Here is a 23,013-nt window from a genome sequence, read left to right on the forward strand (position 1 = left end):
AGTTTTAATATTTACCTGTCATCTGCACCAATGATATTTACTGTTTTACCACCTGTGAATGTTACACTAACTGCTTCATTAATATCTCTTTAATTGGGAAATCCCCATATAGCCTTTTTAAACTTAAATACATTATCAAACATCCATCCAAATCTATCAGATGTGCATGTGTCAAGACAAACGTTATTTCAACAAAATAAGGCATGCCTCTTTAACTGTGATGTAAAAAAAAAAAAAAAAGATCAACTATACATAACAATGTTATATTAGTTCCTCGCTTATCAAACATCTTCTACATACTGACCTCCAATATCTTATTCTTTTGACCTTCATTCACTTTGCCAGCCAGGCAACAGTGAGAGATAGCATTCTGGATGATATATTTATTGGATTTAGCACTGGGCTCTTTGTATAATTTTGGTCCTGTAGGCAAGAGATAACTGGTATTAACAGAATATATAGAACAAAGAGAAAATCCACATATTCTGTGTATACACATTCCTCACCTGTATATTCTGTTGCTGATGCTACTGAAGAAGTAGTAGAGGCATTCTCCCAATCTTTTTCACCATTACGACTGCCACAGCGGCCAGGAGACAGGAATCCTTCGACAGACTCTGACCTAAATGGGCTGAATAACAATGCATGCCAGTTAGGAGTGTAAGCTGAAAGTGCAATTATTTTCATTTTTTATTTTTGCAGTGTAAGCTTTATGACTAAAAACATAAGAAAAATCAAGCAATCCATCTTTGTCATGCTTTTTTCTAAAAGTATAATTTTGGGATAGTAAAAGGAACAAAATCACAGAATAAAAATCAATATTTTAATAGATACTAGGAGTAAAACTAGTTTTAAAATTATCACAGGTCCAAACTGGAAGTTTATTTTACAACTTGCTTAAGAAAAAAAAAAACCCTTCTTGCAAGAGCAAAAATACTTACCTGCCCATGCCACCCATTTTCACTTTCCTGAATAGATTAGATTGCTAGAGAATTATTATTATCTGACACTTCCTTGTGTGTTGAATGTCTGGCTCCTCACTGTAGATCATTCTGCCAGCCCATGTCTCTACCGTGTCCTACATAAATGGTACTGTACAATCCAGAAGTGTCAGATGCTAAAAAATATTTGAGCAAGTGTAGCTCTTCAAAAGAAGAACCAGCTTTGTCCTACTAAAAGTATTATACATACTTCTCTAGCACACTCCTAGATTTCAGCAGCAGTTGCACTTTATTTGGTTTATTACACTGGTGTGCGCAAGGGTACTTGTTTTCTATACTAATAGAGGTGTTTTAAACGCTGTGAAAAATTGTTACCTTGGTGTTCTTTTCTCTGAGTTCACACTTTCATTGTCACCTGCATTCAGCGAGGCCAGGGAAAAAGCAGACACTGCACAAAAGAAGAAAATTTCATTAAACTTACATAGTATAAATAAATCTTAAGATAAAACCGAAAAAAAAGCTCCAGTGGAAGCGCTATAAATGACCCCAAATGGAAAAATGAAAAAGTATATATATATATATATATAAAAACAAAGATATGGAATAATAAAACTGAGCCCTGTCCGGGAAAAATTCTGGTGAGAGATAAAAATAGACCAAATGAGGGGTAAGACCTTCTCCAGTCAAACCCTTGAACTCTCTAAATTGCCCCAAATAGGAAATAAGCACAGTCTGTGTGGTCAGGAGTAGAGTTTGCAAACCCAAACAAGGGTTAAACACCACTAGTGCACAGGAACATGGAGCTCCATCAGCCAGGACACTGGAAGCTGTAGAAACATAAGAAAAAAGGCAGAGTGCACCGGCTTCTTGTGCAATACAGTTTTATGGGATGACTAAACACAATTAAAAATGTTTTGAATGGAGCAGAGCATTCATGTGGATGGCCACGGCCAGCCTACGAGATGTAATCCTCCGGCCGGGGGAGAGAAGGGATCCAGCTTGCAGCAGCAGACAGGCTGCATGTGACTCACTCCTTTTGGCCAGGAGTCCCAATCCTTGGTGGATCCCGCCTCCACGATCATGTGACTCGGAGCTGTGCCAGCTGACAAATGATGCTTTGAGGTTGCTATGACAATGCGGCGTGGCCACCTTCAAGCCCTGAGACCTTGGGCAGCACAGTGGTGTAGTGGTTAGCACTCTCACCTAGCAGTAAGAAGAGTCGCTGGTTCGAATCCCAACCACGACACTACCTGCCTGGAGTTTGCATGTTCTCCCTGTGCGGGTTTCCTCCGGGTACTCCGGTTTCCTCCCACACTCCAAAGACATGCCGGTAGGTTAATTGGCTTCTGTCCAAAATTGGCCCTAGTATATGAATGGGGGCCTTGGATTGTGGGCTCCTTGAGGGTAGGGACCAATGTGAGTGTGCAATGTACAGGGATAGGGACAATTGTAGACACTCAGGTTGAACTGGATGGACTGGTGTCTTTATATAACCTTACTAACTATGAAACCTCTCCTCAGCCCTTGCACCATCCAGAGGATTACAGCGCATATGCTGGTCGTGCCCATTTACACGAACGTGCTGCTTCATACAACCTTTGCGAGCGTTAATTGCTTTTAACTTAACCTTTAGTCATCCAATAAAACTATTGCACAAGGAGCCAGTGTGCTCTATATATATATATATAGCCCCCCCCCCCCAGTTAGTAACACGCCCCTAGGACACACTTAACCCCTACACTGACACCCCCTGGTTAACCCCTTCACTGCCAGTGTCATTTACACAGGAATCAGTGCATTTGCATATATATATGCAATATATGTTAGTATATGCTATAAATATTGCGCAAACTAATTAATCGCTTATTGTGATTTTTTTTTACCAAAAATATGTAGAAGAATTGGCCTAAACTGAGGAAAACATTTTTTTAATATATATTTTTGGGGGATATTTATTATAGCAAAAAGTAAAAAATAACGCGTTTTTTCAAAATTGTCACTCTTTTTTTGTTTATAGCGCAAAAAATAACCACAGGGGTGATCAAATACCACCAAAAGAAAGCTCTATTTGTGGGAAAAAAGGACAGCAATTTTGTTTGGGAGCCACGTTGCACGACCGCGCAATTGTCAGTTAAAGCGACGCAGGGCCGAATCACAAAAAGTGGTCTGGTCTTAAGCCAGCAAAATGGTCCGGTCTGTAAGTGGTTAAACATCTCAATAGCATAGTTCACTCTTGCAGTTTATGTACCTGGAGGGCCTCCAGTGGGTGTTCTAGGTGATTCAGCCTGATGGTCTCTATGGATAGATTTAGGTCGAGGCTTTTTAGTCTTGCCATGGTTCATTCGAGGTTTTATAACAGAATCCATATCTTGCATTAACTTGAGCTGCTTCCTGCGCATGTATTCCTGTTTGATATACTCCCGTCTGGCCTTCTCATCTTCCTTCTTATTGCGCTCTTCTTCTGATTTTCGCCTGTAGAAATAAAACCTTTTGTCACTTTTGGAACTGTATAAATAATGACCAGCTCAACAGTATATATTACAATGGGAAGAAGGGTTAAGGTGCATCTAAACCTGAGAACACATATCTTTTTTCAAAATGTATTTCAGCTTACCAACTCTTAGATGTGGTGGCTGCAATAGCTTCCCCCCCCCCCCCCCTTTAGTTTCATTTGGTGATCCTGCCAGTAACACACTTATTGTCCTATAGAGGAGCCATGTTGTCACACTAGAACATGAAGTGTGTTAGGACTAAGGAACATATCCCCCACCCCTCATGTAAACTTCATAACATGAGTGGCGTTGTGCAGTCCACAAAGAACTAGGAACAACAGTACAACAGTGACACAGGAAATTACAAGCCAACCAGATTTCTGCAAGGAGCAATGGGTTTTTTTTTTCCTTCAACTTACTGAAAAGGTATAACAAAACACTTTAGATGTTTTATTTCACAGACTAAAAGGAAGCAAATAAGAGAAGTACTCTGTTTAACTGTGTATATAGTTTAAGTCCATACATATCAAAGCACAAATTTGTGTGGTGTACATTAACCACCTCAATACAGGGCACTTACACCCCCTTCCTGACCAGACCAATTTTCAGCTTTCAGCGCTCTCACAGTTTGAATAACAATCACTCAGTCATACAACACTGTACCCATATGAAACTTGCGTCCTTTTTTCCACACAAATAGAGCTTTCTTTTAGTGGTATTTAATCACTAGTGGGGTTTTTTATTTTTTGTGCTATAAATAAAATAAAACGTAAATTTTGTGAAAAAATTCCTTTTTCTTTGTTTTTGTCATAAGTTTTGCTAATTAGTAATTTTTCTTCATAAATTTTGGCCAAAATTTATACTGCTACATATCTTTGGTAAAAATAACCCACATTAGTGTATATTTGGTCTTTGTGAAATTTATGGAGTCTACAAACTATGGTGCCAATCACTGAAAATTGATTACATCTGATCAGATTACATCAGGTGTATCTCATTTCTTGAGACACCAACAAGTCAGGAAAATATAAATACCCCCCAAATGACCCCCTTTTAAAAAGTAGACATTCCAATGTATTAAGTAAGTAGCATGGTGAGTTTTTTTAAGTTGTCATTTTTTCCAACAATTCTTTGCAAAATGAAGATTTTTTTTACAAAATTGTCATATTATCAGGTTATTTCTCACACACAGCATATGCATACAACAAATTACAATCCAAAATACATTCTGCTATTCTTCCAGAGTATGGCGATACCACACTTGTGAGACTTTTACACAACATGGCCACATACAGAACACCAACATTGAAGTAGTATCTTCAGACGTTCTACGAGCAAAAATTACGCATCTCATTTCTCAACCAGCTATTACACTTTTGAAGCCCCTGGAGTACCAGGACAATGGGATTTCCCATAAAATGACCCCATTTTGGAAAGCAAACAGCCCAACGTATAATCTGTGAGGCATAATGAGTCTTTTGAATGGTTTATTTTTTTCCAGAAGTTTTTGGAATATGTGGAAAAATTAAAATGCATTTTTTTTACACAAAGTTGTCAATTTATAACATATTTCTAACACATAGCATGTATATAGCAAAAATGACACCCCAAAACACATTCTGCTACTCCTCCCGAGTATGGCGATAACACATGTAGGACTTTTACACAGCCTGGTCACAAAGAGAGGCCGAACATTGAAGTAGTACCTTCAGGCGTGCTAGGAGCATAAATGACACATCTCATTTCATTCCTACCTATCACAATTTTGAAGGTCCTGGAGCACCAGGACAGTGCAATCACCCACAAAATGACCCCATTTTGGAAAGCAAACACATCAACGTATATTCTATGAGGCATGGGCTGCAAATAGGTACTCGTGTACTCTGGACTGGGACAGGTACTCGGGTACACTGAAGGACCGTGACGAATACTCGGGTACTCTGATGGACCGTGACGAATACTCGGGTACTCTGATGGACCGTGACGGGTACTCGGGTACTCTGATGGACCGTGACGGGTACTCGGGTACTCTGATGGACCGTGACGGGTACTCGGGTACTCTGATGGACCGTGACGGGTACTCGGGTACTCTGATGGACCGTGACGGGTACTCGGGTACTCTGATGGACCGTGACGGGTACTCGGGTACTCTGATGGACCGTGACGGGTACTCGGGTACTCTGATGGACCGTGACGGGTACTCGGGTACTCTGATGGACCGTGACGGGTACTCGGGTACTCTGATGGACCGTGACGGGTACTCTGATTGACATGTACTATGAGGGGTGGTGACAGGTCCTCTTTATTGGGGGGGAGGGAACAGTGTGATTGGTGTACACTGTAAGCGGTAACGAGATGTTACCGCAATCTCCTCCTCACACGCCGCCACCGAAGAAACAGGGATGAGCGCACACGATCACACGCATTCCCCGTTTAAAACGGGAGGACGTCATATGACTCCCTCCCGCCACAATAGGTCCGCCGCCTGCCCGTCATTTGATAGCCGGCGGTCGGGAAGAAGTTAAAGGATATTTTGCTATGAAAGAAAAAAAAAGTTTTATTATTATATTAGTTTAAATATTTTTTTTTTTTTACTAGGAGTCTGCAAAGCATTGTACCTGCGATCAGCAGATTGTGGGTGCAATGCAGGACTCCTGCAGACTGTCCATGTAAGCAGTTTGCTCATACATCATACAGGCAAGAAGTTACAAAATTACAGGAACAAACAAACAAAAAAAAAAAAAACTACCTAGGAGCGCTCAACAGCACCCAACAGCGCCCTAGTAGGTCATTGAGAATTACAAGCTGACAGAATTCTGTGAACAAATGATGTGGCTGGGTGGGCAGTGCCCCGCGTGACCACAATTTTGTAAAAAATGGTGACAGCGAGTTCGAGGAGAAGATCCACAGCTTGCTGTCACTAGAAGCAGCAGTTCAGGGAGAGGCTGCAGCAGTGGGAACTGTAAAAAAATTGAATTTTATAACACCTTACCTGTAAAATACTTTTCTTTGAAGTACATCACAGGACAAAGAGCCATAGTGGTTACTATATGGGTTATAGGCCACCTTCAGGTGATGAACACTGGCACGCCCTAAATTAAAAAGTGCATTCCCTACATAACCCCTCCCACTGGTGGGAGTACCTCAGTTTTGTAGCATAGCAATGCACGTGTATACCAAAGAAGGGAGGGACCTCTGTGTCCCATGATGTACTTCAAAGAAAAGGATTTTACAGCTAAGCTGTTATAAAAATCCTATTTTCTTATCGTACATCACGGGACACAGAGCCATAGTAGTTACTATGTGGTATGTCCCATAGAAATGCCAACTGAAGGAAGGGAGACACAACAAAAGTAGAGCACCAAGACACTAGAGGACTCATACTGCAACCTGCAGTACATAGTGCCCAAAGGCGATATCCTCATGATCTACTACATCTACTTGACATAATCTGTACTAAAGACCAAGTTGTGGCCTTGCAGATCTGAGCCATGGAGGCTTGGTGATGCACTTCCCAAGAAGCACTAACAGCCCTGGAGAAGTGCGCTTTAATATGAAAAGGAGGAATTTGCCTCTTTAAACCATAAGCTTGAACAATCACTTGACAAATCCATTTTGAAATAGCAGATTTCGATGCTGCCTGTCCTCTTTTTAGGACCATCTGGCAACACAAATAAAACATCTGTTTTATAAATGTGAGCAGTCATTATCAAATAGATCTTGACCACTCTCACCACATCAAGAGAATGTAGTGACCTTCTTCCACAGAACAAGGTTCTGGAAAAAATTAAGGCAGAACAATATCCTGGTTTAAATGAAAAATCAATACTACCTTTGGTAGGAATACAGGATGAGGCCGCAATACAACCTCATCCTTAAGAATAAACCAATATGGCTCTTTACAAGAAAGAGCAGCCACCTCAGATACTCTTCCTGCAGAAGATATGACAACCAAGAAAATTATTTTTCCTCGTCAAGAGGATCAAGGAAATATCTCGTATTGCCTTAATAGGCTGGCTTTGTAAAGCCGACAGGACTAACTTAAGTCCTAAGGGTGCGGGGGAGACATAACTGGAAGATTAATCTGCGTTACCCCCTGAATAAAGTTACGAACCAGAGAGTGTGAAGCAAGTGGTCGTAGAAAAAAAACAAAAAACGATTAAGGCCGACATCTGGCCTTTGATAGCACTCAAGGCCAGGTTTATTTCTAATACTATCTGTAGGAATACAAGGATCCTACCTATTACATATTTCCTGGGGTGCCAACCCCTGGATTCACGCCAGGAGACGTATGCCTTCCAGATTCTATAGAATATGACTCGGGAGGCCAGCTTCCTAGCATTCACCAAAAGAAAAAACTACTGAAGCTAACTGCCCAAGATCTTTCAGAATGTGGGTCTCATTAGTCGAACCGCAAATTTTAGCTTTTGTAAGGTAGGATGGAATACCGGACCTTGCGAGAGAAGGTCTGACCATAGCAGCAGGGTCCAAGGTTCCCCTACTGGCATTTTTATGATCTCGGCAAACCAAGATCTCCTGGTCCACAAGAATCACCTCCTTCCCTTCTTACTTGATCCTGCGAGAAGACACGGAAGTAGCAGAACGGGTGGGAATGCATAGATCAATGAAAAACTGATCCCACAGAAAAACCAAGGCATCCATTTCATATGCCATCGGATCCCTTGTCCTTGACACAAAGTTGTTGATCTTGTTGAACCTGGATGCAAGCAGATCCACATCTGGAACGCCCCATTTTTGGCATATTGAAAAAAAAAATGTCAGGATGAAGGGACCATTCTCCCTGGAACAATCGTGGGTGACTCAAGTAGTGCGCCTGCCAATTCTCTATCCGTGGAATGTTAAAATTGCTGATAGGTAAAAAATGTTTTCCCCAAGATATAATATAATCCACCTCTCTCTGGGCCGCATGACTTCTCGTGCCCCCTTGGTGATTGACATAGGTCACAGCTGTGGCATTATTGGATTGGATCCTGATAGCGCAATTCTGTAGTCTGAGCGCCCAGGCCTCCAGGGCCAGGCGTACTGCCCGAATCTCTAGAATTGTGATGGGCAAGGTCATCTCTGATTTGGACCATTTCCCTTGGACAGACGCTTCTTCCAGGACTGCTCCCCAGCCCAGAAGGCTGGCATCTGTTACCACCTTCCAGGTAACTGGTAGAAAGGATTTTCCTTTCTGAAGACTCTTGGATATATGAACCATTCATTGAGGCTCCAATGTACTCTGGGGGATAAACGCATTTAAGTTGACAGGATACCGTTTTGCAGCAGTCTTGGATGAAACTGCGCATAAGAAACCACCTCAAAACCACCATCTTTCCCAACAATTTCATGCAAAGTCAAATAGAAGGATTCTTCTTTGTCTTGATCAACTGAATGAGTTCCTTTAGGGAACTGATCCTTTCCTGGGGCAAAAACACCCTCTTCTTGAGCTATATCTACAATCAGCTGCCATCTCCTTGGTGGTTTTAAGGAGGATTTATCTAGGTTGAGAATCCAACCTAGGTATTCCAGGTAACTGACTGTGGAGACCAAATTCTGGATTTAAGCAGGCTACCGATTGATCTATCTAGAGTAGATCGTATAAGTAGGCTAGTATTGTTATACCTTGAGCCCTTAACATGGCTAAAGGAGAAGCCAGGACCTCTATAAACACTTGAAGTGCAGTAGATAGACCGAAGGCAGAGCTACAAACTGAAAAAGAAGAAAGAAAAACTGCGCTTAAGGTTAAAAATATGTGAATATGTGAAATATATAAAGATGTATAAGGATTTCCTATATACAAGGATGTTCAGCTGCGGCTTCACTATGTCACATACATGCAAATAGGTAAACGAAAAATCATAAGCCGCGCTAAACAGATACAAAAGCAAATACAACCAACTACTTGTGCAGTAATACAAGAATAAATATTGAAATAGATATTATATAGGGTATAACAACCCTATATGTATATACGTGAAACAGGACACATAGGTGTTAAAATTTCTAACCCCAAAATCCCACCACCGCTATTAAACACATGTAATAAGAGTCCATGACATATACCTGTAAAAAAAAATATATATATAAAATATAAACACCCAGTGTATGAACAATGAATCCGTATAAAAAACAGGAAGGGGTTAACATGAGACTGAGTGAAAGTCCTCTGGATATAAACCACAATATTCCTGGGAATCCAAATATGGGAGCAGTTATGTTCAATCCACCACCAACAAACGATAAGATTTACTGCTTACCGGATATAAATGACCCCCCACTACAGAGGGTCACACGGGGCTTTATAAGAATGTACACCACTTCCAACCACAAAGGAAAGGGATTCCTCGATGTCTTCCTGGCCTCGCTGTTTTAGGAAATCTTGGGAAGGAAACTCACTCCCGGACACTCAACTCAAGAGTCCAAAAGGACTCAGAGCCAGGGGCATCAAAACCATAGAGGAAAAATAAACTCAAAATAGTGTAAAACCCTTTTTATTTTAAGGATAAAAATATAAAAATACACTTACAAGTGTGTAAAAGAAAAAGCGCCTTAAGTCCGTGGCGCCGGCCGGACGCACACGGACAGACTCGTTCTCCTGGAACCCGTCACAAACACGAGGTGATAAGTAGCGCACCGCTCAGCCCTACGCGTTTCGCAACAAAATTGTGTCATCCAGGGGCAGCTACAAACTGGAAATGAAGATTTTCTACCTGGAAGCGTCAAAATTTCTGGTGAGCGGGGAAAATAGTCACCTGGAGATAAGCATTCTTGATGTCGATTGACGCAAGAAGTTCTCCCCCTTGTAGGATGGAGACTACTGATCGGATCGACTCCATGCGAAAAGAACGGATACTCAAAAACTGGTTTAGATCTTTGAGATCTAAAATGGGTCCGACATCCCTGTTTGGTTTTGGAACCGTGAACAGGTTTGAATAAAACCCCAAACTTTGCTCCTCCAATGGGACCACTGATATTACTCTTTGAGACAAGAGATGATCCAAAGCTATAAAGAGACTTCTTTTTCACTGGATCTCTGGGAATGTTTGATCTGAGAAAACAAGGAGACAGGCACTCACGGAACTCTAGTTTGTAACCTAGAGAAATTGAGGAAGCCACCCATCTGTCTAGACATTGTTCCTGCCAGACCTTTGAAAACTGTAGAAGCCCCCCCGCCCCCCCCCCCCCCACTTGAGCGAGCGGGGGTGCACCATCATAAGGAGGCTTTAGTATTCTGTGGGTTTCTTTTACCCTGGTCCTTTTTTGGCTATGGGACCACGGACTGCCTGGAGGAAGATGACCCTGGCACTGGAGAAGAAGCACATTTAAAAGAAAAATACTTAAACTTCTTAACCGGAAAAAAAGGGAACTTTCCCGTTAGAAATTCCTTGGATATACTGATCCAGATTGTCTCCAAATAACCGTTCACCATAAAAAGGGAAACTGGCCAAGAACTTTTGTATGGCGCTTCGGCTGACAATTTTTCAACTATAGGATTCTATGCACATGTACCAGCCTTAGCATGAGCTGTGAGGCCTGGAGAATAGAATCTTTCATAGTGATAACTGTAAAACACACTGGGCCTGCTGATCAGGAATAACTTTGGAGTACCTCTATAAACTGGTCCTTGAAGCCTACGGCACATGGAACTCCCAGGCGGTCTCCCATGCAGGTACTAACTAGGCCTGACCCTGCTTAGCCTCCAAGATCAGATGACATTGGGCACTTTCAGGGTGATGTGGTCGTAGGCCTCTGAACGTCAGTGCAGGTTTGAATAACTTAACCTGCGGGCAAAATATATTTTTAAAACGGGAACTCCAACTTGTCTACTGAACAAGTCAGGTTTTTTGTTTACAGAGGATATAGCAGAGTTATTGCTGGAATTCCTTATAAATTCCTTTTTCCATAGAATAAAGTGTTGAGAACTTTTTCAGAGGAAAAAATAGGATTTTTATAACAGCTTAACTGTAAAATCATTTTCTTTGATGTACATGAGCGTACACAGAGCCATAGTAATAACTATGTGGGTTATATCGGACCATCAGGTGCTGGACACTGGCATGCCCCTTAAGGTGTGAACTTCCCCCATATAACCCCTCCCACTACTGGGAGTCCTCAGTTTTGTAGCCAAGCAATCAAAGTGTATAAGAAAAAGGGAGGGACCTCTGTGTCCCTTGATGTACATCAAAGAAAAGGATTTTAAAAAATCCTATTTTCTTTTCTTACATCAGGGGACACAGAGCCATAGTAATAACTATGTGGGATGTCCCATAGCAATGGCAACTGAAGGGGGGGGGGGCAGAATCAAGGAAACAGGAGGCCAGAGGACTCATCCTGCAGCCTGCAGTATATGCTGTGCCCAAAGGCAATATCCTCATGACCTTTAATATCGATTTGATAAAATCGGATAAACGTCTGAACCAAAGACCAAGTCTTACAGATCTGAGCCATAGAGGCCTGATGATGCACCACCCAAGAGGCACTAATCTCCCTGGATGAGTGTGCTCTTAACCTGAAAAGGAAGAGTTTTCTTCTTTAAGCTGGAGCTTGAACAATCACTTGACATATCCATTTGGAAAATAGTGGATCTTGACGCTGCCTGCCCACATCTTCTTGGACCCTCTGGCAGTAAAAACAAAACCTGTGTTTTGCGAACCCGAGTGGTCGCCTTTAAATAGATACTGATCGCTCTTACTACATCAAGAAACTGTAGCAGACACTACCGAAGGTAAAGTAGGATGAAATACCAGACCTTGTTCAAGAAGGTCTGGCTATAATGGCAGAGTCCAAAGGACTCCTACTGCCATCTTTATGATCTCAATCAATTCTTCTGGGACCACCAGAATCACCTTCTGTTTCTGCTTAATCCTGTGGAGAAGGTGCGGAAGTAGCAGAGCTGGAGGAAATGCATAGATCAGTGAAAATTGATCCCCTGGGAAGACTAATGCGTCTGTTCTGCCTGCTAGCGGACCTCTTGTATGACAAAGTTGTCAACCTTATTAATGAATCTGCATGCAAATAGGTCCATGTCCGGAGTACCCCATCTGACATATTGTTGGAAGATGTTGGGGTGAAGTGATCATTTTCCCAGAAATAATTGTTGGTATCCCAAGTAGTACGCCTGAAATATTAAAATTGCCGATAGGCCAGGAGTGTTGTGTTCTGCCAAAGCTAGAACATTATTCACCTCTTTTTTTGGGCTGCATGACTTCTCGTGCCTCCCCTGGTGATCAATGTAAGCCACCGCTGTGGCTCTGTCAGACTGAATCCTGTGAGCACAGTCCCGTAATCTGACCGCCAACATTCTATGGCCAGGTGTACTGCCTGAAACTTTAAACAAAGTTGATAGGCAAGGTCCTCTAACCTGGACCATCTCCCCTGGACAGAATCTTCTTCCAGGGTTGCTGCCCAGCCTAGAAGGCTGGCATCTGTTGTTAACACCTTGCAGGATAAAGATTTTCCCTCCTGCTGGATAACAACCACCAATTTAGGCTCTGACCTATATGTCTGGAGACAAGCGTATTGGAAACAAACAAGGTCTGAATCCTCTTTATTGGAGACCGACAGAATGGTGTCTTGAAGCAGTCTTTGAATAAAACTGTGAGTAAGGGCGGCCCTGAAGGAGGCCACCATTTCCCCTAAAAATCTCCTGCAGCCGAATGAAGGAATTTTCCTTTATCCTGATAAGTTGAATTAGTCCTAAAATGGAACTTATTCATGACTGGGGTAAGAATACATTCTTCTGTATGGTATCTATAACCAGCCCCCAAGTAACCTCGTTGATGTTTTTAAGGAGAATCTTCCTAGGTTGAGAATCCAACCTAGAGATTTCAGATATCTACAGCTGAGATCAAACTCTGGTTTTAGACCTGAGACTGAATGATCTATTAAAAGTAGATCTTCTAATAGGTTAGGACCGTTATGCCTTGAGCCCTTAACCTGGCTAAAGGAGGTGCCGAATGGCAGTGCCACGACTGAAAAAATTATTTTATATTTTAAACCACAGAAATTTCTGGTCAGCAGGAAACGTTGGCACATGGAGATATCCAACTCCCCTCCATGCATGATGGACACAGCCGATCGAATTATGAAAGGATCGGATTTTCAAGTGCCGATTCAGATCTCTGAGATCTAGAATGGGTCTTACCTCTCGGTTTGGCTCTGGGACCTTAAAAAGTTTGAGCCAAAAAAAACCTGTTCCACAAAGGGAATCTCTGATATCACTGACTGGGATAACAGCTGATCCAGAGGCCAGAAAAAGACTTCTCTTCTTTCTTTAGGAGCATTCTTTGAGGAGACGGACGCTCTTGCATAAAGACTGCCGCATCAGCAGCCCCAAGGACCCCACAGGCAGCACCCAAACAGAACCAAAAATAAATAAATAAATCGCAGAAATCCCTCTGCTCTTAACATTGTTCCTGCCAGACTGAGAATCACAGGACCTTTCCCCTCATCCAAACGAGTGGGGGTGCCATTTCATGAGAAGGCCTTAGCATAGGAGAGGCTGCAGGATTAAAAAGGAGAACTGTTTGAACTTCCTTTTACTGGTAAAAAGAGCTTTACCCCTTTTGGATGCATTTATCCGCTCTAAATAGTCATACCTCAGGAAGGGACACAGACTGGCTAAGGGTTTTCCCCTGGTGCTTCGGCTGATCAATATTTCAGCCACGGACCTCTGCAAAAATGCACTAGTCCAAGTAAAAGCCATAGGGCTTAAACGATCAACTAGTGCATTCTGTGAGACACAGTGCGTCAAGTACACCAGCCCCTTGCCGGGCCTGCTGATTGGGCAGAACTTTCAGGTATCTCACACCTGTTCCTTAACCCCTTGGAGTCCACATTCCAATGCATTGGCATGACACAAAATGTGCTCCACCAAAACAGTGGAGCAGACGTTAAAGGGTTAATGGACTGAGCCACTCCAATTTCAGCCAGAACTGCAAAAGACATCTTGTCTTTAAAAGGAAAATCCAACCTTAACTTGCTGGATCCTTTAACATCAGTGCATTATCCACTGGACATGTGAGACTCTGCTCACTGGGGTGATTTCAGCATTAATAGCTGGAACCCACTCCCCCCCCCACCCCCATTTCATTCATAGAAATGTTCCCATTCAGAATGCATAGCTATGCATGAATAGGAAAAACATCCCCAGGTGGGGAAAGTTCAAATGAACCCTATTAGAGGTAGATACCTCAAGAGCCCGTGCTGCAGGAAAAAAAGGGTTAAGTAAGGGAGTAGACAAACACCTGACTTGTGCGGCTACTCCGTCCCTGTTAGCGAGTGCTGGCATCAGTAAATCCTCCGCTCAGCAAGTGGCCGGCCAAAAAAATACTTTTTTTTTTGGTGAAAGAAAAAAAAAAAAGCCAGCTGGCTAGCATTCAGACAAAAATTGCCAATCTGGGGGTCCAGGAAGTGATCAGACCCCACTTCATACCTGAGGGTCTGAGCTGGCTTGAACGGAGAGTAGAGGAGAGTGGAGCTTCTGCTGTTTCCAGCGTTAGAATGGCGAGTACTCAATACAGCCTCCAGTGGTGACACAGACATGACATGACAACACAATACATGGAAGGAGAGATTCCTGAGAAAATCTCCCCTAACTTATCTCGCAGCAGGGTTTATCAGAGACAAAAAAAAAAACCCACAAACAATCTTCGCCCTTCATGGTAGGCTCAGAGACCTTAAAAGGAAACCTTCAGGAACTGGGGAACACTCAGGTTATCCCACAATCCCGGACCTGCGAGAAGACTCTGCCAATAAACTTATATTGACCTTACTACCAAAAAAGTACTAGATCCCAGGGCCCAGCTCTTAAAGCATTCACAAATAAAACCTTGCGTCTTTGGATGAACCATTTAGTCCATTATGGAGACATCAGAACGGATCTGGTCAGGATGGCTGGCTCTCAAAGGATTACTGCCCGCAGAGCTCAGTACAAAACATCCTTACACGTGCCCAACACCTTAGACACTGGCAAAAAAAACTGAGGACTCCCAGTAGTGGGAGGGGTTATATGGGTGAAGTTCACGCCTTAAGGTGCATGCCAGTGTCCAGCACCTGATGGTCCGATATAACCCACAGTTATTACTATGGCTCTGTGTCCCCTGATGTAAGAAAATAAAAAATGTTTATCTGGGTGCTCTCACTCAGAAATACATAAGCTTTCTTAGCCATGAATGGATAGAAAAAGCATGAACAGATTGGGGAAGCTTTTAATGAACCCACAGCAGAAGTGGGCTCATTGACTGACTGCGTTACTGGCAGAAAAAAAATGTGGAGTGGACCAATTCAGTGAGTGACTGAAAACAACCTTTCCTGTAAGCTTGATACTTCGCATCAGGTTCTACGGAAGAGGAGACATCAGCCTTTTCGTGGTCCTAGAGAGAATATTGGCCATCTCTCGCTCCTTGTTCCTCAATATGACGGTCCTGAGCAATGGACGGGGACCTGTTACGCTTTGTCCCACTCTGGGATGTGATTAAAGCATCAAACCTTTACTTTAAGCTTAAAATGGTTGAAGAAAAAAACCTTCTTAGCAATATACAAAGGGCCTCCAGTGTTTAAGAGCAATTTGCAACAATTGACCCTCTATCTCCCCCCTGACGGCTCACCGTGACCAGCCATATTACTCTCAGGGGAGGATGCCAGTCTTACTGGGATGGATTTAGGCTTTTGTGTGACTAGAGAAGTCTTTTTAGAGCCCTTTATTGAGGTGTTTTTACCCCCCTTCTACCATAGCCCGATGCACAAAGCAGAGGTACAAGAAGGAATGCATATAATGCTTGAGCTATAGTTCAGCACCGTTGCTATCAATGCCAGGCCTGATGCAGCAGTTACAACGTGTCAAAAGGAAATGTCTGTGTCACCAAACCAGATACTTTTGTGTCCCTCCACAGCCTGCAGTAGCACACAGTGTGCTTTTGCCTCCACATGCACCTGGTGTTGGAGAATGCGGACGCCATTAGCCCCGGCCCCCCGCGTTGCCTGCAGCTCCACCCCCTATTTCAAAAGGAAGGGTTTTCCCGCGCAAGCTACAGGTCCTCTCAGACCCAGAGCGGGGGGAATTACAAAGCCACCAAGCAGCCGCTGATCTCTCGATTTCCCCCCCTTTTTTTTATGGATCCAAGCGCTTTTACCCTATGGTGGGGGGGGGAATTCCAGCATAGGGGGGAAACAGGTGGGGAGACAAACCCCCCGCTTAGGCTTACCGGAGAATCTGCTGCTCGGCTGGTGGAGGAGGAGGAAGTGTTTGGCTCTTGACACAGCGCTGTTTCCAGTATGAGGCAGTGAGTGCTCAATACAGCCCCCAGTGGTGACATGTAGGCATGACAACATTGTTATTTTTAAAGGAGACATTCATAAGAAAGTTCAAAAGATTTCTTAGAAGATTTCACTTACCTTTCCCGCCACAGGGTTTTCTGTGGTAAACCAACAGACAGATCTTCTCCCTTCACGGTGGGTTCTGTTCTCTTCAGGAGCAGGGGATCCTAGAGGAAACCCACAATCTCGGACCTGTAACAGCACCCTGCCAGTAAAAACTTTATGGCCTCACTGCCAGAAAGTACTGGATCCCAGGGTCCAGCTCTCTAAAAAGAGAAGTATTCACAGGCAAAACCTTGTTTCTACAAGGCCCGGGTACCATTCAACCTGGCCAAATATAAGAAACTTTGAATAGATCCTGTCAGCATGGCTAGCCCCAGCAAGGATTGCTCCAGTGGAGCTCAGCACGGCACATTTTTACTGGTGACCAACACCTTAGACACTGGCGAAAAAACTGAGGTACTCCCACCAGTGGGGGGGGGGGGGGGGGGGGGGTGGTTTATATAGAAAGTGCACTTTTTAATTTAGGGCGTGCCAGTGTCCATCACTTGAAGGTGGCCTATAACCCATATAGTAACTACTATGGCCCTGTGTCTCGTGATGTACAATAAGAAACGGGTAATATGTTCCCAAAGCTGAACTTCTCCTTTAAATATAGTTAAGCCAGCCAAAACTTTAGGTTTTTATGTAGGTTTTGGTTTTGAAACCAACAGTTTTGTTTGTCTTAAATTGCTCTATGCAAGAACTTCTGCCTAGGTGATCGGAGCAGAAGTGGGAGCAGGTACCTGTCAAAATCAGGTACCCTCCTCCCCAAAAGCTCAATTTCACAAACAGGAGCAGGGTAGAAGGTCTAAAGTGGTTGTAAAGCCTAAACATTTTTTACCTTAATGCATTCCTTACATTAAGGTAAAAAGAAAAATGTTTAGGTGCCAGCATCCCCCCTCACCTCCCCTTTTACTTACCTGAGCCCTCATTCTTCAGCTCTACTCTCCCCTCACTTCCGGATCTTGCTGGCTTTGCTGGGGCATTGGGAGCCATTGGCTTCCAGTGCTGTTAATCAAAGCCAGAAAACAAGGGAGAAAGCCGAGTCCAGCTCTCTGTCAATGGACGCAGCAGCGGGATTGGGTGCAGCCACTAGACAGAAGGTAAGGGCCAGGAGTGCCAGCAGGGGACCTGAAAAGAGGAGGTTAGCGGCCACTCTGTGTAATTCCTTTGCACACAGCAAGTATAGACATGTTTGTTTGTTTTCTAAATTTACCTTTACAATCACTTTAAAGTGGAACTTACCCCTTTTGGGTGGAGTTCCACTTTATCTCCAGTCAAAAATTCAATTCAGGAACTGGAATGTCTATATATGAAATTACATACCCAAGGTGTTTGTTTCATTCACACATTATTCCAAAACCTTTGGTGAGAATGTTATGCATGCTTATGTGGTTCCCATCCCTACCTATTGTAGCCAAAGCCATAGAGTATGTACAGAACGGAATCATGGCCAGAGTCATCCAATCAGAAACTCCTTCATTGGTGTGCTAAATCTGGCAGCAATTGCTTATGATATGGATAATAAAGAAAATCTCCTGACCTTAATGCATTCTGCAGTGTTCACTGGACAGTATTAGTATTTCACTGACTTTCTTTGCTTAAATTGGCCCATTTCATTAGAATTGTTAGTCTGCCACAGTCAGAGGTTTTTCAGCAATTCTCAGTAGTCCACTATGCTTGACACTCTAGAGTAGATTACCTGCAAGGGTCTCTAAGGTCTTTAATGTTGTTATGGTGTTGTAACCATAAGGAAAGAGTTACGTTTTTCAAGAAATACAAAGTATATAGAAGTTTAGAGTTTCTGGTCATGTTGTAGAGCAATGGTAATAATTTATATTATATTGCAGGTGCAGGAATGTGTGGAAATCATACACGTTCCAGCACCCACAGCCAAAATGTGCTGCTTTTTAACAGCTCCACGCATTGGAAAATGTGCCACATCTTTTGGTGCATGACACCACGGTGTGGCTGCAACTTAAAATTCAGGATTTTGCCTACTTTCATCGCCAATGATGAGGGCCATTAAAATACAAAGAGAGACAGCCATATAGAACCCCGACTGCAATAAAATGGCACCTGTTTATACACTGCCTCGGCGTATAGTGACTTCCCTGTTTTGTACATACGATTCCGTTCTGCACATACGATTAAGACTATACTGGGCAAACATGTTGGGAGGGGGTTCTCCCACTGGTAGGAGACCAAGCTAAAGCTGTTTCTTTACTAAGAGGAGCTCAGTATATGTGGAGGCAGTGTGAGGACAGGCACTATTTTTTTGTTTTTGTACTCTTCGATACGTCCAACGAGCCAGTAGTCAACCTGATCAGCACCAGCAAACATTGTGACCAGTTGGCTTGGATAACAGATTGAGCGGTATCAATTGTATTTGGTTTTTGATAAAACCTAACTGGGTTGATAAATCCACCCTACTCGTGATGCTTAAAAAAAATAAAAAAGTTTTGGCTGTAAATGCATTTTAATATTTAATGTAGGTAGGAGCCTTTTTTGATGGACATTTACCACATGTAAGGGTCCTCTACACTTACCTGGCCTCCTCTTTCTTCAGCTCTTGCTCCATTTCCTGCTCCAGTTTCTTCTGTTGATTTTCACGCTCTCTCCGCAGTCTCTTCTCCAGTAGAGCAGCACGTTTGGCAGCCATGTCATTTTCTTCTTGGCGATCATCCTATGGCACAGTAACAACTGTTTTATGAGTCCATGCAGCTCTCAAAAATAAATGGTTCACATTTACTGTACTACAAAAACCACACCAGTTTTACATATTTAAAATATGCTAAACAAATGTAAAAATGTCTCCCTTGCATGAAAACTTACATACATTCATGCAGAATACACATTAATATCCTCAATCCCTTTCTTATTTTACTTGTGGAGCATAGTGGCTACATAGTTAGCACTTTTGCCTCGTATCATTGCTTTCTGGCAGGGACACTGTCCTTGTTCTTTCCACGCCTGTTTGGGGTTCCTCGTACCATTTCAAAACATGCTGGAGGGTTACTGTCTCTCACCTAAAACTGGCACTAGTGAGTGTCTTCCAGACTATATTAGTAATACATAAAAAGTGTATATAAAGCCCATAACTTAAAGTTGAAGAATAAAGCCGAGGAATAAAATGACACAAGATCATAATACAGTATATATTTTCATTCCATGCACCACCATATTTTCAATAACCCCAAAAATTATAATTTATGATAATTGTGCCACAGAGTGCATCTAACATAGAAATAATTTACAGAGTATTCTCTGTAAAATAAACACATGCATTCTATGCATTAAGGTGAAAAACCTGGGTGCAGCCATCCCACCCCCACAGCCCCCTTATACTCACCTGAGCACTATTTAGATCTAGTGATGTGCATGAGAGCAGCAGCTCTCCTGGGTGTCTCTCTCCTCATTGGCTCACACAACATGTTATCAATCACAGCCAGTGAGTCAATGAGGAAAGAGCGGGGGGGGGGGGGGGGGCGGACCATGCTGTGTGTGTGAATCGACAATGTCCAAACACCGGAACTTGAGTCAGGAGCGAGCCTGCGTGGTTGCCCCCATAGCAAGAAGCTTGCTTCTGGGGGCACTCAGGAGGGGGGATGAGCCAGGACCACCATTGGGGCACCCAAATAGAAGATGATCTGGGCTGCTCTGTGCAAAACCATTGCACAGAGCAGGCAAGTATAACCGGTTCATTCATAGTTTTTTATTTGTTTCTTTAGAATCACTTTAACCACTTCCACCCAGCCAATGCAAATAAAACGGGTGTGCAGCAATGTGATCTGTAACTGTGTCCACCAGACAGGAGGGCCAATTACCACTTATGGTAGCGGGACACTGAGCAGTCCTGCTTACTTGCTTACTACGGTGTGGTCACAGCAATCACATGGTACCAGCTAGGGCCAGTCACAGAAGCCCTGTTCCGTGCGATAACTAACCGATCAGTAGTAAGCAACGAATTAAACCTTTGAACAGTGTTGAAGATTACTTATTATAGTGATACTCACTTTAATAAGCAAGTGTAACCCCCCCCCCCCCCCACACACACACACACACAAAAAAACACTACTTAGCTACTATGCAACAAAAAAATTCTATATATAAAAAAAATCATATAATATATTATATATACATACATACACACACACATATACATACATGTCTCTATCTATATATCTCTATATTTATCTACACACACACACACACACACAATATTACCAAAAGTATTGGGATGCCTGCCTTTGCACACACACTTAATGGCATCCCAGTTTTATTCCATAGAGTTCAATATTGAGTTGACCCACCCTTTGCAGGTATGACAGCTTCAACATCTTCTGGGAAGGTTGTTCACAAGGTTTAGGAGCGTGTCTATGGGAATGTTTGACCATTCTTCCAGAAGCGTATATGTGAGGTCAGGCACTGATGTGGACGAGGCAGCCTGGCCAGTATCCACTCCAATTCATCTCAAAGGTGTTCTATCGGGTTGTGGTCACCAGACCAGTGCGGTCAGTTAGTATCCCTAATCACCGCCTGAACAGTCATATTATACCTGATCACTGCCACACCAGTCATATTGTCTCTAGGTGTTTCCTTGGATTTTGGGACTCTCTATATGGCTAGGCTTTGAAAAAGCCTCACACATGATATCATCATAATCAGGAGGAGTAGCAGAATGCGTTTTGGGGCAACTCAATATGCCTTTTAGAAAATACCTTGCTTTCCAAAATGGGTTAATTTTGTGGGTGATTCCACCGATTCCAAAAATGTGTTAGGTAGTCAGGAAATTAGATGCATAATTTATGCTCCCTGAAAGCCCTCCTTGGATTTTGGGCACCTGTATGCATCTGGGCTATGAAAAAGTTTCACACATCTAGTATCCCCATACTTGGGATACATAGCAGAATGTGTTTTGGGTGTAAGTGCGCCAATGTTGTGTGTGAGAAATAACTTGTTAAATGCTTGACAACCGTATACTGTACATATATGGCAACAAGGCTGCTTTCCCGTGCAGGATCATGTGCATAGTACATGATCTTGCACTTCCCGGGTCTGGGGTTAGACACAGCGGGAACTGATCTGTGGGTACCACAGACTCGAAGTCTGCCGATACATGCAGATCGTTAGGCAGAGAGTCAGAAGTGTAATCTGCCTATGTAGACAAGGCAGATTACCTTTCTGTCAGTAGGTAAGGCATCACTGCTGTGTTTCTGCAAAGCAGGAACATGGATCAATGCCTTCCCATAAGTAAAAGTAACTCCCCCACAGTGAGAAAACACATTGTTAGGCACACAATTAACCCTTTGATCGCCCGCGATGTGAAACCCTTCCCAGCCAGTGTTAGTACAGTGACAGTGCATATTTTTAGCACTTGTCTGCCGCAATATCACAGTCCCACTATAAGTCGCTGATCGACTTTTGTGCACACCAATCAATTTACGCTTATTGGGATTTATTTTAACCAAAAATATGTAGCAGAATACATATTGTCCTAAATCAATGAAGAAACTTGATTATTATTGGATAGGTTTTATAGCAGAACATAAAACATGTTTATTTTTTTTCAAAATGGTTTTTGGTTACAGCACAATAATAAAAATCGCAGAAGTGATCAAATGTCTCCAAAAGAAAGTTCTATTTGCAGGAAAATAATAAATTTTTTTGGGTACTGCGTAGCACAACTGCGCAATTGGCAGTTAAAAAAAACAGTGCCGTATTGCAAAAAATGGCCTGGTCACAAAGGGGGGTAAATCTTCTGGGTGTCAAGTGGTTAAAATAGAAACTTTGTGGAAAAAATACAAAATAAAAATGTGTTAATTTTTCAAAAATAAGTAACAAAAAATAATCACCATGCCTCTTACTAAATACCTTGGACAGTCTACTTTCCAAAAAGTGGTCATTTGGGTTGCTTTGTACTGTCCTGGCTATTTGGGGCCTGAGATAGGCGGTCAGGACTGATCAATTTTCAAATATAGATAGCATACTTTGTAAACACTAACTCTCATATGAATAATATACACTGATTTCGTTTTTGCCAAAGAAATGTAGCAGAATACATTTGGCCTAATGTTATGAACAAAGATTTATTTGCAAACTTTTATAACAAAAATTAAGAAAATTGTGTTTTGTTTTAAAAATGGTCTGTATTTAGCAAAAAATAAAAACCCAGTGATGAATACCATCAAAAGAAAGCTGTCTAAAAAATAAATAAA

General features: G+C 42.5%; 1 protein-coding gene and 1 pseudogene across 3 annotated transcripts in view; both read right to left on the reverse strand.

Moving 5' to 3' along the window:
• CAMSAP2 (calmodulin regulated spectrin associated protein family member 2) overlaps positions 1-23,013 on the reverse strand; it is a 180,667-nt gene that overhangs the window by 24,165 nt on the left and 133,489 nt on the right. For all 3 annotated transcript variants that reach the window (XR_013262371.1, XM_077452724.1, XM_077452723.1), the window contains 5 exons: positions 19,345-19,481; positions 3,190-3,413; positions 1,317-1,389; positions 507-631; positions 305-423 (listed from right to left, as the gene is read on the reverse strand). Coding sequence is in view for 2 of the 3 variants with exons in the window: in XM_077452724.1 (XP_077308850.1) it covers positions 305-423; positions 507-631; positions 1,317-1,389; positions 3,190-3,413; positions 19,345-19,481 (678 nt within the window). In the remaining variant the exon portion in view is untranslated. The remainder of the gene's footprint in view (positions 1-304; positions 424-506; positions 632-1,316; positions 1,390-3,189; positions 3,414-19,344; positions 19,482-23,013) is intronic.
• On the reverse strand, positions 11,065-11,183 carry LOC143928957 (5S ribosomal RNA; annotated as a pseudogene).

The sequence above is a fragment of the Lithobates pipiens genome, unplaced genomic scaffold (genome assembly GCF_037356315.1).
Source record: "Lithobates pipiens isolate NorthernLeopardFrog02 unplaced genomic scaffold, aLitPip1_a1.2 Scaffold_23, whole genome shotgun sequence".
NCBI lineage: Eukaryota > Metazoa > Chordata > Amphibia > Anura > Ranidae > Lithobates > Lithobates pipiens.